The 14,111-nt window shown below is 32.7% G+C and overlaps 1 protein-coding gene across 2 annotated transcripts; it reads left to right on the top strand.

Annotated features, from left to right (window-relative positions):
- The first annotated feature begins 2,007 nt into the window (after positions 1 to 2,007).
- LOC113515729 (uncharacterized) lies at positions 2,008 to 12,183 on the top strand. 2 transcript variants are annotated; one of them, XM_031908816.2, is made up of 7 exons: positions 2,008 to 2,191; positions 4,007 to 4,096; positions 5,435 to 5,638; positions 7,324 to 7,374; positions 7,610 to 7,696; positions 9,843 to 9,985; positions 11,237 to 12,183. In XM_031908816.2, exons 1-7 carry the CDS (start codon positions 2,095 to 2,097, stop codon positions 11,429 to 11,431), a joined length of 867 nt encoding a protein of 288 aa, XP_031764676.2. In that variant the 5' UTR covers positions 2,008 to 2,094; the 3' UTR covers positions 11,432 to 12,183. The 2 variants fall into 2 exon arrangements, with proteins under 2 accessions (XP_031764676.2, XP_031764677.2); XM_031908817.2 differs by lacking the exon at positions 4,007 to 4,096.
- Positions 12,184 to 14,111: the final 1,928 nt, after the last annotated feature.

Genomic DNA, 14,111 nt, shown 5'->3' with positions numbered 1-14,111 from the left:
TTTTTTACGTTCCGAACTCATTGGAACGCGAGGTAACGAACAATTAACTCTCGATTATTGAATTTTTTTTAGTTCATAATGAATGGTTCATTTTCAATAACAGAATTGCGAAAACTAAGTGAAAAATTGCTGAAAGTAACTTAGCTTTTAATGATTAAAATTTAATTTATTTATTCATAAGAACATCAACATACATACTTGTATTGCATTATAACATACATATTTTACATGTAAAAATGCAATTATAGGTATTTAAAAAATATCTCGTATATATATATATATATATATATATATATATATATATATATATATATATATATATATATATATTCGTATGTATGTATGTGTGCATGTGCTTTTTTATCTGAAAGGATATACTTACAAATTAGTGCTATAGAAATTGTATTAAAATCGATTTAGTAGTTTATTTTTCAAAAGAAATTACTGGTTATATCACAGTTGAAATAGGATTTTATTTTATTTATTTATTAAACAATAAATTTACAATGTGAATGCATTGGATCCTGCACTAAGCGAAGCTGTATCACGGGAGTCCATAAGAGATTACATAGATATGGTGATTTACAGATATAGATTAATGAGCCAATTTTATGGAAATAAACAAGAATGATATCGTTAACGAATATAAAAGTGCTTCGTGCAGACATGCGCATAAAACAGGAAAAACAATTTTAATTATATCATATACATAAGTGCATAATAGTGACGTAACAGGAAAATTTGTATGAATTATTGGTATTAACAAAGAAATATCAGAATGAATAATAATAAAATTGTCTATCTAATTATGCCACCAGGATAATGTGTACTGAAACATTGTCCCAACAAAGTGTTATCAATTATTCACAAGTGGCAATCTGCTATTTTGTCCTTATTTAATTATAATAATTAGAAGGGTTCTGCATTTGAATTTCTTATTTGAATACTGGTTTATAACCGCGACATTGTCAGCGTGATCTTCGACTTTTATTGAATACCGAGACAAAAAAAAACTGTCTCTATTCCAAATACTACGTGATTGCTAAGTTCATTTATGACTAGTTTTTACCTGCGACTTCGTGACAAGAATACCTACACTGATTAGTATAAATAGTACCCTATATATTTCTCCATTCCATATAGTGCATGCCTATCAAATTTCATACTGATTGGTTAAGCCGTCAAGGCGCTATAAATATATCCGGCTCGAAGGACCAATTTTTTTAGTCCCTTGCTCGTAAAGGATGATAATTTTATGATAAAACGGTGAACTGTAATACTATCATGATTCTTGTTGTTTAATTACAACTAACTAAAGTTGGATTTGCATAAAACAATATAATATAGGACACGGTGCCATTGACGGCGCGGCATAAGATGGCGAACAGAGCCGACTTAAATCGGCTGTCAGTGTTGCAGTTCGATGAAGCTCGAAAACTAATAAACAAACAAATCATTTTCACATTTATGATATTTATGATTATAATATCAGCCATTGACTGACCACTGTTGAACGTAGGCCTCCCCCTTGGAGGGTTTTTGCCATTAGTTGCCACGCTTGTTAGTCGGATTGGCAACCGCAGTTTGGTTTCAGATATCTTTTAAGACGGACTATGCTGCCCGTTCCTTAATCACTAAGTTTCTTTAATCGCCTATTACGACACCCACAGAAAAGAAAAGTGTGGCCTATTCTTTGCCAAAACCATACGGGACAGAAATTTAATTATATTAGTAAAGATTAATTAAACTATCAAGGCGCAAAAAGGTAACAAACCAGCTAGCGGCTAGCTCACTTGTTTTATCCGCAATAATCTCAAATGTGTTAAACTCCGCAATGGTAACGGCAATTCATGGGGGAGGTTTATATTCACCAGTGGATATTTAATGATTGACGTGATGAATCCTTATATTGATGAAATATACTAATAATAATTCGAATTTAAACAAAGAGTAGGTTAAATAATTCTTCGAATTAATTATGTCACACGATTCGTCATTCGACATTCATGATCGTAAATGGACGGACAAATATATAAATTGTGATAATACAAAATAAATTTAAATTAAATATTTTATATAAAATATAATGTAACAATGTACTCTTCTTTTTGTCAAATAATGATAAAATACAAATTGATTACCATAATACTATTAAGTTTGCCTAATATAATTTTGACTAAAAACGAATGTGGTAAGTAATATATTCTATTTTTTTTTCATACTATTATGATACTTAACAAGCATACGACCTGTCTGATGGTAAACGTTATCAGCCTATAGACGAATGTAACATCAGGGATCTCGTACGTGCTGCCAATACGTGCCGTGTTAATATTATATTATTACTGTTATTTAAACCGTTAACTGTCCAATGCCGGACAGCCTCTCTCATAAGGGGAGTTTTGCCAGTAGTTGCCACGCTTGGCAGGCGGGTTGGCAACCTCAGTTAAGCTTTAAAAGATGTTTTCAGAGGTACGCTGCTGCCCATTCCTTGCCCTCCTGTTGCCTCTTACGACACCCACGGGAACGGAATAGATGGCCCATCCTATGTCAAGGCACACATTGCTATATACACGTGTTGATATACGGTCAACCAACTTCCAACTTTCTTTACTAACATAATTTTAAGATCGTTATTAACAAAATATATCATGTTATGTGATAATAAATGAATTTGAATATAACAATTTGCAATTTAAGTATATATTGTCAAGTGTCTAATCATATGTATTTTGATTTAATACAGTGAATAAGCCATATCATGTAATATAATGGCTATGTGGTCCCGGCGTAGAATGGGCCATTCCTTCCTTTCCAGTGGGTGTAGTAAGAGGCGACTAAGGGAACTTAATAGTAATGGGATGGACAGCAGCTTCCGTTTTTAAACATCACCATGGGGTTACCATTTCATCATCACCCATTAAAGAAAAATATAACCAGAGTCTAACTGCGGTTATCTACTAGGGTGGGTCATACTAAATGAATAAAAAAAAAAGTTTTTGTTTACTTGTAATGGCAATAAAAAAGTGCCTTACTATTATAAGATTTTCATCCCAACCATCTGGACGAGTGGCGGTCCTCCACCGTGCGTTTTTCAAGGCACTTTCTCCCACGCACAACCACTCTTTGGAATCAACTTCCAGCAGCAGTATTTCCGAACCGATACAACAACATAACCTTCAAGAAAAGAGCATATTCCTTTTTAAAAGGCCGGCAGCACACCTGCAATGCCGTTGGTGTTATTGGTGACCATGGGCGGCGGTAGTCACTTACCATCAGGTGAGCCGCATGCTCGTTTGCCCTCTGTGTTGTAAAACAAAAAAAAATAAGCACTAACTCAGAAAATTTACAATAAAATAGAAAATACGAGTAGGTAGACAATGTCTACCCGCCTGCCAAGCGTGACAACGACTGCCAAAATTTACCAGAGGAAGACTTTGTACAAAAGTCGATTACTTGGGTACCTCTGCCCCATTCGTGTTTCAACCGTAAAGCAGTTGTGTTTGCATGGCTGTGTTTCGGTTTAAAGGGTGGGATATAGCGTGAATTTACTGGGTACAGAGGAATAACACCTGAGTCCTCAGGAATGGCAACGCATGGGGGGTATCATGGGCGAAACAGTATAGTCTGTTATGTCCATGGTACTGCTCATGTCTATAGGCGACGGTTACCACTTTCCATCAGGTGGGCCGTCAGGTTGATTGCCATTCTAAGTTGTATAAAAAAAAACTACTCCAATACAGGGGGACCTATGTTCAAATGTGAATAGTTAACGAATGCTACCGTTCAAATTAGAACACAATCATACAAGCACTGCTTCACGGCTGAAACAAGAGTGGGACATTATGTACTCAACAGATAATGTTCTGCACAAAAAAAATAAACTCCCTCGGATAAAAAAAATAAACGAGTAAATCAATTTACTTATTTTAATTGTTTTGTTACATAATTTTTTTTTTTCTAATTCGAGATTAGAATCAACAATTACAATTCTTTTTTTTTTCAGAAAAACCATATTTTTGTGCTTACGGGCAAACAGTGAATTGTTCAGTGAAATTGCATAATTTATCTAAAGATGTATCGTATGAAATTTTACGTAAGTTATATACCCATATAATTATTGTCCACGCTACGAGTATTTTTATTCATCGCAATAATAATAAGCATAATAAAAATAAAATGTTTTTTTTATTATGCAACGTAGAATGGCAAACAAGCTGACGGCCCACCAGATGGAAAGTGGTAACCGTCGCCGATAGACATGAGCGTACTGCTCAAGTCTATAGGCGGCATGGACATAACAGAGTATACTGTTTCGCCCATGATACCTCCTATGCGTTGCCGTTGCCGTTGGACTCAGGTATTATTCCTCTTTACCCTATAAATTCACTGCCTTTAAACCGAAACACAGCCATGTAAACACTACTGCTTCACAGTAGAAACACAAATGGGACAGAGGTGTCCAGGCAAACGACTTTTATACAACGTCTACCTTTAGTGTAGAAATGTAAATAATTATGATAATAATATCCTATTAATATTATAAATACCCCTTTCTTTCCCATAGATGTCGTAAGAGGCGACTAAGGGAATTTAATGTTCAAGGAATGGATAGCAGCAGTGTCCCTCTTTAAGTACCACCTAATTGCGGTTGCCAACCGGTTTGCCAAACGTGTAAACTAATGGCAGTACCCCCCCCCCCCCCCCCCGTAGTATATTAAGATAGATATTTCGTGTATTAAAAACTCAAAAACGATAAAAACATTTAAGTCTCACCTACTAACCTAAGAGTTTAACATGTCATTAACATAGGAGGTTCAAATTTAGCCCATATTTCTTTGGTGAAAATGTTCAGTTTCGCAGGTATATTTTATACATTACTCTATTTCTTCATCCCATATGTTACGCGTATTCAAAATTTCATAGCGATTAGTCGAGTCATTAAAGTATCAAAAGGTAACAAACAAACTCGATACAACGATGTTAAAGATTACTATAACAAAAAATATTATATTACTTTATTTCGTAAGTACAATAAATGTAAAAAAGGGAGTTTAATTCTGCAAGAGTTCTCTTCCAGGAAATCTAAAGTGGAAAGAAGTGTCAATATCAACGAGTAAAGCGGTGTACAATACAGTCACAATATACAAACAAAAGAAATAAATATAGTTTTTATATAACCGATTATATTATATTTTATTGTGTTGATACACATATACGAGAGTAAGACGAAAAGTTCTTGGCCTGGCAATGAAAGACTGCAGTTTTCAGTAAAAACATATTTTTATTTTTTTACATAATCCCCCTGAACTTCAAGACACTTGATCCAGCGTCTCTCATCGTCATCAGTATGCCTTTCCGGAAGTGAGAGTCTGGAACTTTTCAGGTTGAGAACTTTTCACCTTTCAATTTAGTAAATAACAATTATTTTCAGGTGAGACAAGTAATAGAGAGGCGGACAATAATAGAGAAAATTATACTCTAAACAATGTTTTAAATATACAAGTCCATTTTGATAATTCCATAAAATGGACCAATGCCATTTATTATTTTATATTAAAAGATAAAGACAAAAATATATGCAAGAAAAAAATTATTGAATTAAATTATTTACAAAAAAATGAAAACTTTAATAGCAGTAAGTATTTAAATTTAATAAACTACCATACTTTAGCCCATCGGGACGAATATCACAAGAATTAACCATGATGATACCTAGCGGCTACCGCGTGGAGGTCGATCTGAAACCCATTACTAACAATCCTTTTCCTCCATATTACCATGGTTATCAATATGATGCATATACTACGAGAACTATTCATGCGCTGCCATATTATTGTTATTAATAGATAGATAGAAAGTGTTTTTTCCTCCAAAAGAATTCTTTAGTAAACTTATTATAGGTACAAAAATTACGTATAACGTAATTTTGTTTTCTACGCCTATTGTTTTCTCACTGTAATCATTTCTTGCAGTGAGAAAACAATAGGCGACCTTATCGCTAAAAGCGATCTCTTCCAAGCAACCTTCGAATGGATTGAGCAATTATAAACTGTCTGATCGGAGACATGATGAAAATTCTATCATTTTTAAATGCATATGCATTTAAAAATGAAATACATGCTTTTCGAAATAAATTAATAAAACAGCTTAAAGTGGCACTCAGGGTACAGAGGAATAACACCTGAGTCCTCAGGAATGGCAACGCATGGGTGGTATCATGGGTGAAACAGTATACTCTGTTATGTCCATGGTACTGCTCATATCTATAGGCGACGGTTACCACTTTCTATCAGGTGGACCGTCAGTTTGTTTGCCATTCTAAGTATTATAAAAAAAGGTTGCCCTTTGTTTTCTCATTGTGATTATTTCTTGTAATTGTTTATATTTATAATAAGTTTACTTTTAGAGGGAACAATAAAGAGTATCTATCTATATATCTATTAATATACAGCGATATCTGTATATTGTAGTTATAAAATCTATATATTCGTCCAATAACGGATATATTTATTAGTGGTTATCCAATAAAAAATATTTAAAATGAGGTCGAAATGAATATATATATATATATATATATCCGACTGATATAGGCGAAGTCGAAATGGACGATGACCCTTTTTCTGCCACGAATGTCCAGTGGAATTTTCAATATATAAATTGCGCTATCGGTATACGCTGATGAGACACCAGGGATGGGTGATAGATGACGATGAAAGCAGGTCAGTTTGCCCATCGTGATGAATTCCACTAGAATTAAACACGATCGTTTCCAGGGGGAACCGCGTGGAGGTCGACCTGATAGGGTGTATTGCTAGCAATGAGTCAGCCCCCATTACTAACAATCCCTCTTCCTCCCCCCGTTTGAAGGGTAGAATATGGCAGTGAATTTACAGGGTACAGAGGAATAACACCCAAGTCCTTAGGAATGGCAACGCATGGGGGGTATCATGGGCAAAGCAGTATATTCTGTTATGTCCATGGTACTGCTCATGTCTATAGGCGACGGTTACCACCTTCCATCAGGTGGGCCGTCAGCTTTTATGCCATTTTAAGTTGCATAAAAATAAACATTAACTTTGAATAGAAACAAAATACAATATGAAAAATAATATTTACATATAGATATGGTCACATTTAAATTTAGATATTGACTTCGAAGAAGTTTCAGAAGTTTCGTCGCCCTAACGATAGGAAGATTTCATCCTTAGATCATTTCGAAGTATCTCCACTCCTATGTCAGTGACGACATAAAATGCAGTTTTACATATAATAGAATAAAATAGATACATAAGTCTCTAAAAATAAATTAATTGTTTTCAGAGACTATCATCAATCGAGATTGTGAAATAAATGTTATGGAAATATGTCCCGGTAAGCACAAAATTACACCGTTTCGTATAAATATTTTTATATTTCTTTTTTTTTTGCATTAATCTTCTGAAATATAATTGACCAGCTTTTTCGCGCGACTTCAGCATACGAAATGCCACAGTGATTGATTAAACCGGCCAAGAAGTAACAAACTCACTGACATATTTACAATATTTATTTATTTATATATTTACAATAATTGTATTAGTAATAAAGTAATAATATAATTTTATAGGTAACAGAATAGACGATGTACATAAGAAAAACAATAATAAAAATAAGTATACTGGACCTATGGAACATTCGACTAGCGAAGTAAATGGTGAGTGTTTCAGACTATGTAGCTAATTATTAATGTAGGAAATTAGAGCTTTATTTATATATATATATATATATATATATATATATATATATATATATATATATATATATATATAAATATTTATTTATTTATATATACATATATTCTATGTGAACTTATGATACTTCCTTGTATATAAACAATTGGATTTTTTTAAAAGTGACAATTGATCATTTTATTTCTAATTTGTACTCCTTCTCCTACGTTTAATACCTTCTACTATTATTCATAATTTTAAGCAATGCCAAAAGTGTCGAACTCACAAAATGTTTCGAACTGCTTCATGGTACTGTAGTAGTAACCTTTATATGCGTGGTTTTTTTTTATATGTTATAAGAGATAATTCAAAGAAATTTGAACGAACCGATAATTTGCGTCATAACTATTTAACTCTCATTGCCATCATTGGCGTAATTAAAATTATTTTCTAGGGAGGGCTGGCCCCTTAAAAAGGTACGTATCATTTTATATAATCCAAAATCCATGTGATTTACATTTAAATACGTCTATGTAAATATTCGCTTGCATTTTGGAGTTGGCAATAGCCAATTATGCAATGGATACTCGCCCCTTCCTTAAATATACCTATGATGGCCATAGCAATGCCAAATGTGATCACGTATCATTCCAATCTGTATTTTCTGATTTATAATTTCTAAATATTTTACTGGACTAGCTGTTCTCTTGAGGAAGTCCATATCACTAGTTAATTGATTAGAATTATTTAATTTAATTCCAATACCATTAGTATGAGTGTGATACCAATACTCAACTACCAGACTACTATTACTATTACAACCAGAAATTTCACAATCTTCCATATTAGCCTTTGATTACCGACTGCCATTTTGTCCATGTACGTTTTGCGACACATTTATCACTTCTATATGAGGCATCTTCAGCCAAAATCGCTGTTTGGAGCCTAATGTTAACCGTTCGGCAGCCAAACTGCGAATGATTAATTTTCGACTAATAATTTGTCTGAAGACGCCTCGTTTAGAGAATAAACTCATATTGCAAAACGTACGTGAACAAAATAACAACAACAACAAAAAAATAACAGTCGGAGATTGATGGCTAATATGGATGGTTATGGAACTTCTAGAAGTAATAGTGGTAATCAGTCTTCGAGTGTTGGCAGTTACATACATACTAATGGAAACGGAATTAAAATAATTTTAATTAAATAACGGGTTATAATTTTGAAATATGTCCACAGTTTTAAGATATTATTATATCTCATAATGCTTATCGTTGTTTTAATTTATGTATATGTATATATATATATATATATATGTATATATTTCATATGTATTAGTTTATCCATATATATTAAAAGTAATGTTTATATATTATATGTGCATTTCTTATGTATATATTATATTTATATTGTGTATTGCCTTAATGTGTTACTATAATTACACATATTGTCTCATATGTCACATATTTTTCACCACATCTGCCCTTCATACGCTTTCTGTTTTTAACCAATGGTTAGCTGGTAGAGAATGCCATATGGCATTAAGCTCGCCATTTGTATAAAATTTTATTGTGCAATAAGGAATAAATAAATAAATATCAAGCTATTGAGCTAATCACTATCTTGTGATCGTTCTTCAGTGTAGCGTTTGACAACGATGTTTTTCTAAAGTTACTTCGAAAAGATTGCTTTTAACAATAAAATAAATAACTTCAGCTGCCCGCGAACGAAATGCTTTCTCACTGTATTGGGTTGACTGGAAGAGATCTCTGTCAGAGATAAGTCCACCCATGCTCACACATTTATAAATACATTATTTTACATGTAACTTACAAGTGCAATAAAGAATATATATAAAATCGCCTTATTATGTTTATACAAGTACCTAAAAAAAATTTAGTTGTATAAAAATTCATAATTGACAAATTAACTATTTAATTAGATGTTAATTTTATTTAATTAAATAATTGTTTGTATGTATAATAAATTTGCCACTATAATCTTTTGAAAGAAATAATAAAACCTATTTATTATTTTTTAGTATTTTTATACATTATAAAAGAACAAATAATGAATTAAATTAATTGTTTAATTACTTTTTCATTTATTTTCTTACTCTGATTTCAGAGAAAAATAATGGATTAAACACTGCGCTTATAATTTCGGGAATTGCGATAGTAATTTTAGTAATATTAGTATATTTATTTATCCGGAGATGTAATCAGAGACGTAACCAGAGACGTAACCAGATATCTAAGGAGGAAGAAAATGTAAGTTTATATTACTCAGTATTGTCTAATATTTCAACCCAGGATATTATTTATCTTTATGGCTGTGTTTCGGTTTGAAGGGTGGGATATGGCGTGAATTTACAGGGTACAGAGGAATAACACCTGAGTCCTCAGGAATGGCAACGCATGGGGAGGTATCATGGGCGAAACAGTATAGTCTGTTATGTCCATGGTACTGCTCATGCCTATAGGCGACGGTTACCACTTTCCATCAGGTGGGCCGTCAGCTTGTTTGCCATTCTAAGTTGTATAAAAAAAAATACTAAAGTTTATTCAAATTAATTCAGTTGTACATACATGACTAGCCTGGCCATAAATACTGTTACATAAAAACTTTTCTTTATTTCGATTTTTTAATTATTTTAAATTTGGAACACGTTTATTATTTTAAAAACTTCGATTTCGCACAATTTCACATATTTTTCGTGTTCATTATCAAACTACAATATGGAATGGGGTGTTAAAGAAAATTGGAATTCAGTAATCGCCTTGCACAAAGTGTGTATGGAGCCGTATTTCAGATACTTCAAAAGCTTGGTATTAGCTGTATCTTCGTGTATTGTACTATCAACAGATACAAACAACACTTCCTTTGTCGAAAACCAGAAAAGATCGGGGCGGCCATTCGGCTATTAGAACTACAAAAGTTGTTAATGCTGTTAAAGCCAGAATTCCTCGAAACCCCATTAGGAAGCAAAAAATCTTATCGGGAGAAATAAAGATTCCCGCTAGGACTCTGTCGCGTATTATAAAACAAGACCTGAAACTTGGTGCTGATCTTCGATATACAGAGCATGCCCTAAATCAATTTTTACAATTAAAGAGAGTGGATCGATCAATATTCCTTTTGTCGCGATACACAGGTCAAAGGCACAGAAATTGCCTCTTTATCGATGAAAAAATTTTCGCCGATGCAACGTAGAGAGGGCAAGGGATGGGTAGCAGCGTCCCTCTTAAAATATCTCTAAACCCTAACTACGGTTGCCAATCCGCGTACCAACCGTGGCAACTACTGGCAAAATCATTTGGAGAATTACTGCATATTATGATCGTGTACATACTTACGTAAATACATTACCGTAAAAACACACACAAATATAAATAATACATACATACACTATAATATATTCATAACATACATTCTTATAAATTTATAATAGACATTCTTCTTTTTTCATTCGCTCTTTTATTTCTTTTTTTTTTATATGTATGTTACATTTTATTTTTCAGGACTGTACACAGAATTTGTATGCTGAAATAAATGAAACGAAACGAGTCAAACAGGAAAAGCATATGTTGAATTCACAAGTTCAATATGCACATTTGGAATTACAGGATACAGAAACATACAGACCACCCCCGCAAGATCCTGTAATTTATTCGAATGTTAAAGGATTCTTAATACCTGTTATTAGAGAGATATAATTACATAGAGTTTATTTATCATATCTTAAGGGCCATAGCTAGACCCAAGTTTAAGGTAGGGCAAAAGAACTTTTTGGTAAGGCAGAAGCCATAATTAAGTGACGTCGAAATAGGAAATGTATCTAATTTTCTTATGACCTCTCATCTTAAAGTAGGGCATTAGGCGTTTCAAGGTGGGGCATTGCCCCTCAAAAAATGGCGAGCATTGTTCTAGTTAAAACAAAATACCTATCAAAATTTAGTCAGCCAAAGTGATGTTTAGTTGGCTAAATTTTTACCTGTTTATGAGACTTGATCTATATAGATTTGAGGTTTTTACACAACTGCCCAAAAAAAAAATGAAATATATTTAAGGTATCATATACATGTGATGCCTTAAATATACTGCACTATAATAATGTATAATTGTTTATCTATAACAATTTAAATTTTTTTTTTACCACATAATTACATTTGTGTTTTACCAAAGATTGACTGGGAGAGAATGCTATATAATATAATGTCCGCTTTTTGTACCAGACATTTTAATTGTAATGTGGTCAATAAAAAATAAATAAATAATAATTGAATGTAATTGAAAATAAATAATTCATATTTATTTTCAATTATGTAATGTTAAGTGTATTGAAGTGTTTTAAAAAAATAGTATTTTAATTATTGCATGATAGGGTATAACTATTGACACTGATGTTAAGTCCAAAACAATGTTTACTTCTATATGTACAATACCAATAAAATTTTATTCCATTCTATGTGAATCGCTTCATTCCATTATACCTTCTGAATATTTGACCAGATTCGAGTCCAGAAATCGTAAGAATCCTCATCATCCCGAGTTTCCCGAATGACAGTAGATTTTTTTTTTTATTTAAATTACATAAATATGGCGACTGTTTGACGCTATTTTTGAATTAAAATAAAAAAAATATCGTGTTTTTTAATTACAAATACCTGTGTCCCATAAGAGGAAATCTAATATGATAATGCAATATTTTTTCTATATACTTTGTACCTATTGTATCTCTGCCTACCCTGTAAAGGACTCAATGTGATCGCAGTATAAATAATAGTAACAACAACAAGAAAAAAAACAATAAAACTTATCAACTAATTGCTGCTTAGGTGTACAATGGTACAGCTGTGATTAATGTTGCCATAAACAAAGGAAATAAAAGGAAAATATACGACACAGAACGCTCAGATTAGGTGCTCCCCCAATTGTTACATGCGTTGAAGGCCCTAAGCCCTTTATCCTCACCTGACAACCTCTAGATCTTATCACAGAGAGAAAAAAATTATTATAAAAAGAATATTTTAAGTGACTTCTGAAAAGCGGTACGCAATTTTATTTATCATATTTTATTATTAATAATTTTATATATTTATTATTGCTGAGTTTGGAATGTTGATATCAGCTAAGATTTATTTACAAGAACAACATTTACTCTTTTCAAATTGCTTATATACAATATAATTTTACATCTGTATGGATACTATTATTAGAATAAGCATTTATTATTCAATGTAAAATTTCACAATCAAAAAATTTATAAATAGAAATGAGCGGACTAGTCGCCACAAGCAACACCCGTTCACGAGTATGACGGATGAACCAGCCATCATTGCACTCAACTATATTTAAGAGTACTTAACGACACGGTCCAACAGTTCGCTACCAATCTGGACTTTATAGTAAATATGGATTGCTTTAAGTTTCTTGATTATGTGATAATCAAATGAACTCAATTCGCTTTAATCTACTGTCTGGATCCACATTTGGATCCAGGAATAATTTTTGTTCCTTTATTATGTCATTAAGAGATTCTAAAAATAATAAAAACATTTAATATCATTAGTAGAACACTCCCCTAAAAGGATACTAATCATATGTATGTCACCCTGTAGGAAGCCTGGGAGGCTTACAAGAGATATCAAAACCTTAAGCCTTAGGACAGATATTGTCTCATTCTGCGTATTTGACCGCTTGTACAATGGTTTATGCTCAAAGTAATTATTTAACATGATGCTTATAGTCAGTTTTTACCATTGTACAGCTTGCCACTGACAGGAAGTTCACCCCCATACTTTAGAGCCTGGATAATCACGTACAGCGCGGTTTCAGAGATGCGTCCCCCACGAACACTCAGGCTATAGAATAAGTTCTTCAGAAAAGGGGTAAAGATTTTTTTCAGGCTCAACAACGCATATAAAGCTTTTGCTGTTGCAAGCGTTCATAGGCTATGGTAACCGCTTACCATCAAGTGGGCCGTATGCTTGTTTACCACGTCAATGGGAAAAAAGTTATATTTTACATGTAGCACCAATAAAGATAAGTATACGTATGTCGTTAGTAATATCCAATATGTAGGGACATTATCAACAGATGTGCCGTCTTAATTGGAATATTTTGGGACCAATCATTCTTCGATCATTCATCTATGTACTACGCAAGATTATATACCACAAGAATTAATTGTTAGAATAAAATATTTTTGTTTTTTTTAAGCTACTTTGGTCTGTGTTTTGTCACGTAACAACTTCTTCTTATGTTCTTAACAGATTTTAGTTATTCTATTTACGATTAGACCCGTGTCGGTCCTGTATTAATTTTAAGTCGAATGAAGCTGTCATTTTTCTTGACTGTTTTTTGCAAACTAAAATCTATATGTACTCGTGGCTA

This window comes from Galleria mellonella, unplaced genomic scaffold (genome assembly GCF_026898425.1).
Source record: "Galleria mellonella isolate WM207_F2 unplaced genomic scaffold, CSIRO_AGI_GalMel_v1 utg56, whole genome shotgun sequence".
NCBI lineage: Eukaryota > Metazoa > Arthropoda > Insecta > Lepidoptera > Pyralidae > Galleria > Galleria mellonella.
The sequence above is the reverse complement of the archived record's forward strand: the minus strand, read 5'-3'. Positions and strand labels throughout refer to the sequence as shown.

Excerpts from the sequence above, each read along its gene's own strand:
- LOC113515729 (XM_031908816.2), top strand. The coding sequence starts at position 2,095 with ATGTACTCTTCTTTTTGTCAAATAATGATAAAATACAAATTGATTACC. Across the intron at positions 4,097-5,434 it reads TGTATCGTATGAAATTTTAC|GTGAGACAAGTAATAGAGAG; the intron begins GTAAGTTATATA and ends AATTATTTTCAG. Across the intron at positions 9,986-11,236 it reads TATCTAAGGAGGAAGAAAAT|GACTGTACACAGAATTTGTA; the intron begins GTAAGTTTATAT and ends TTTATTTTTCAG.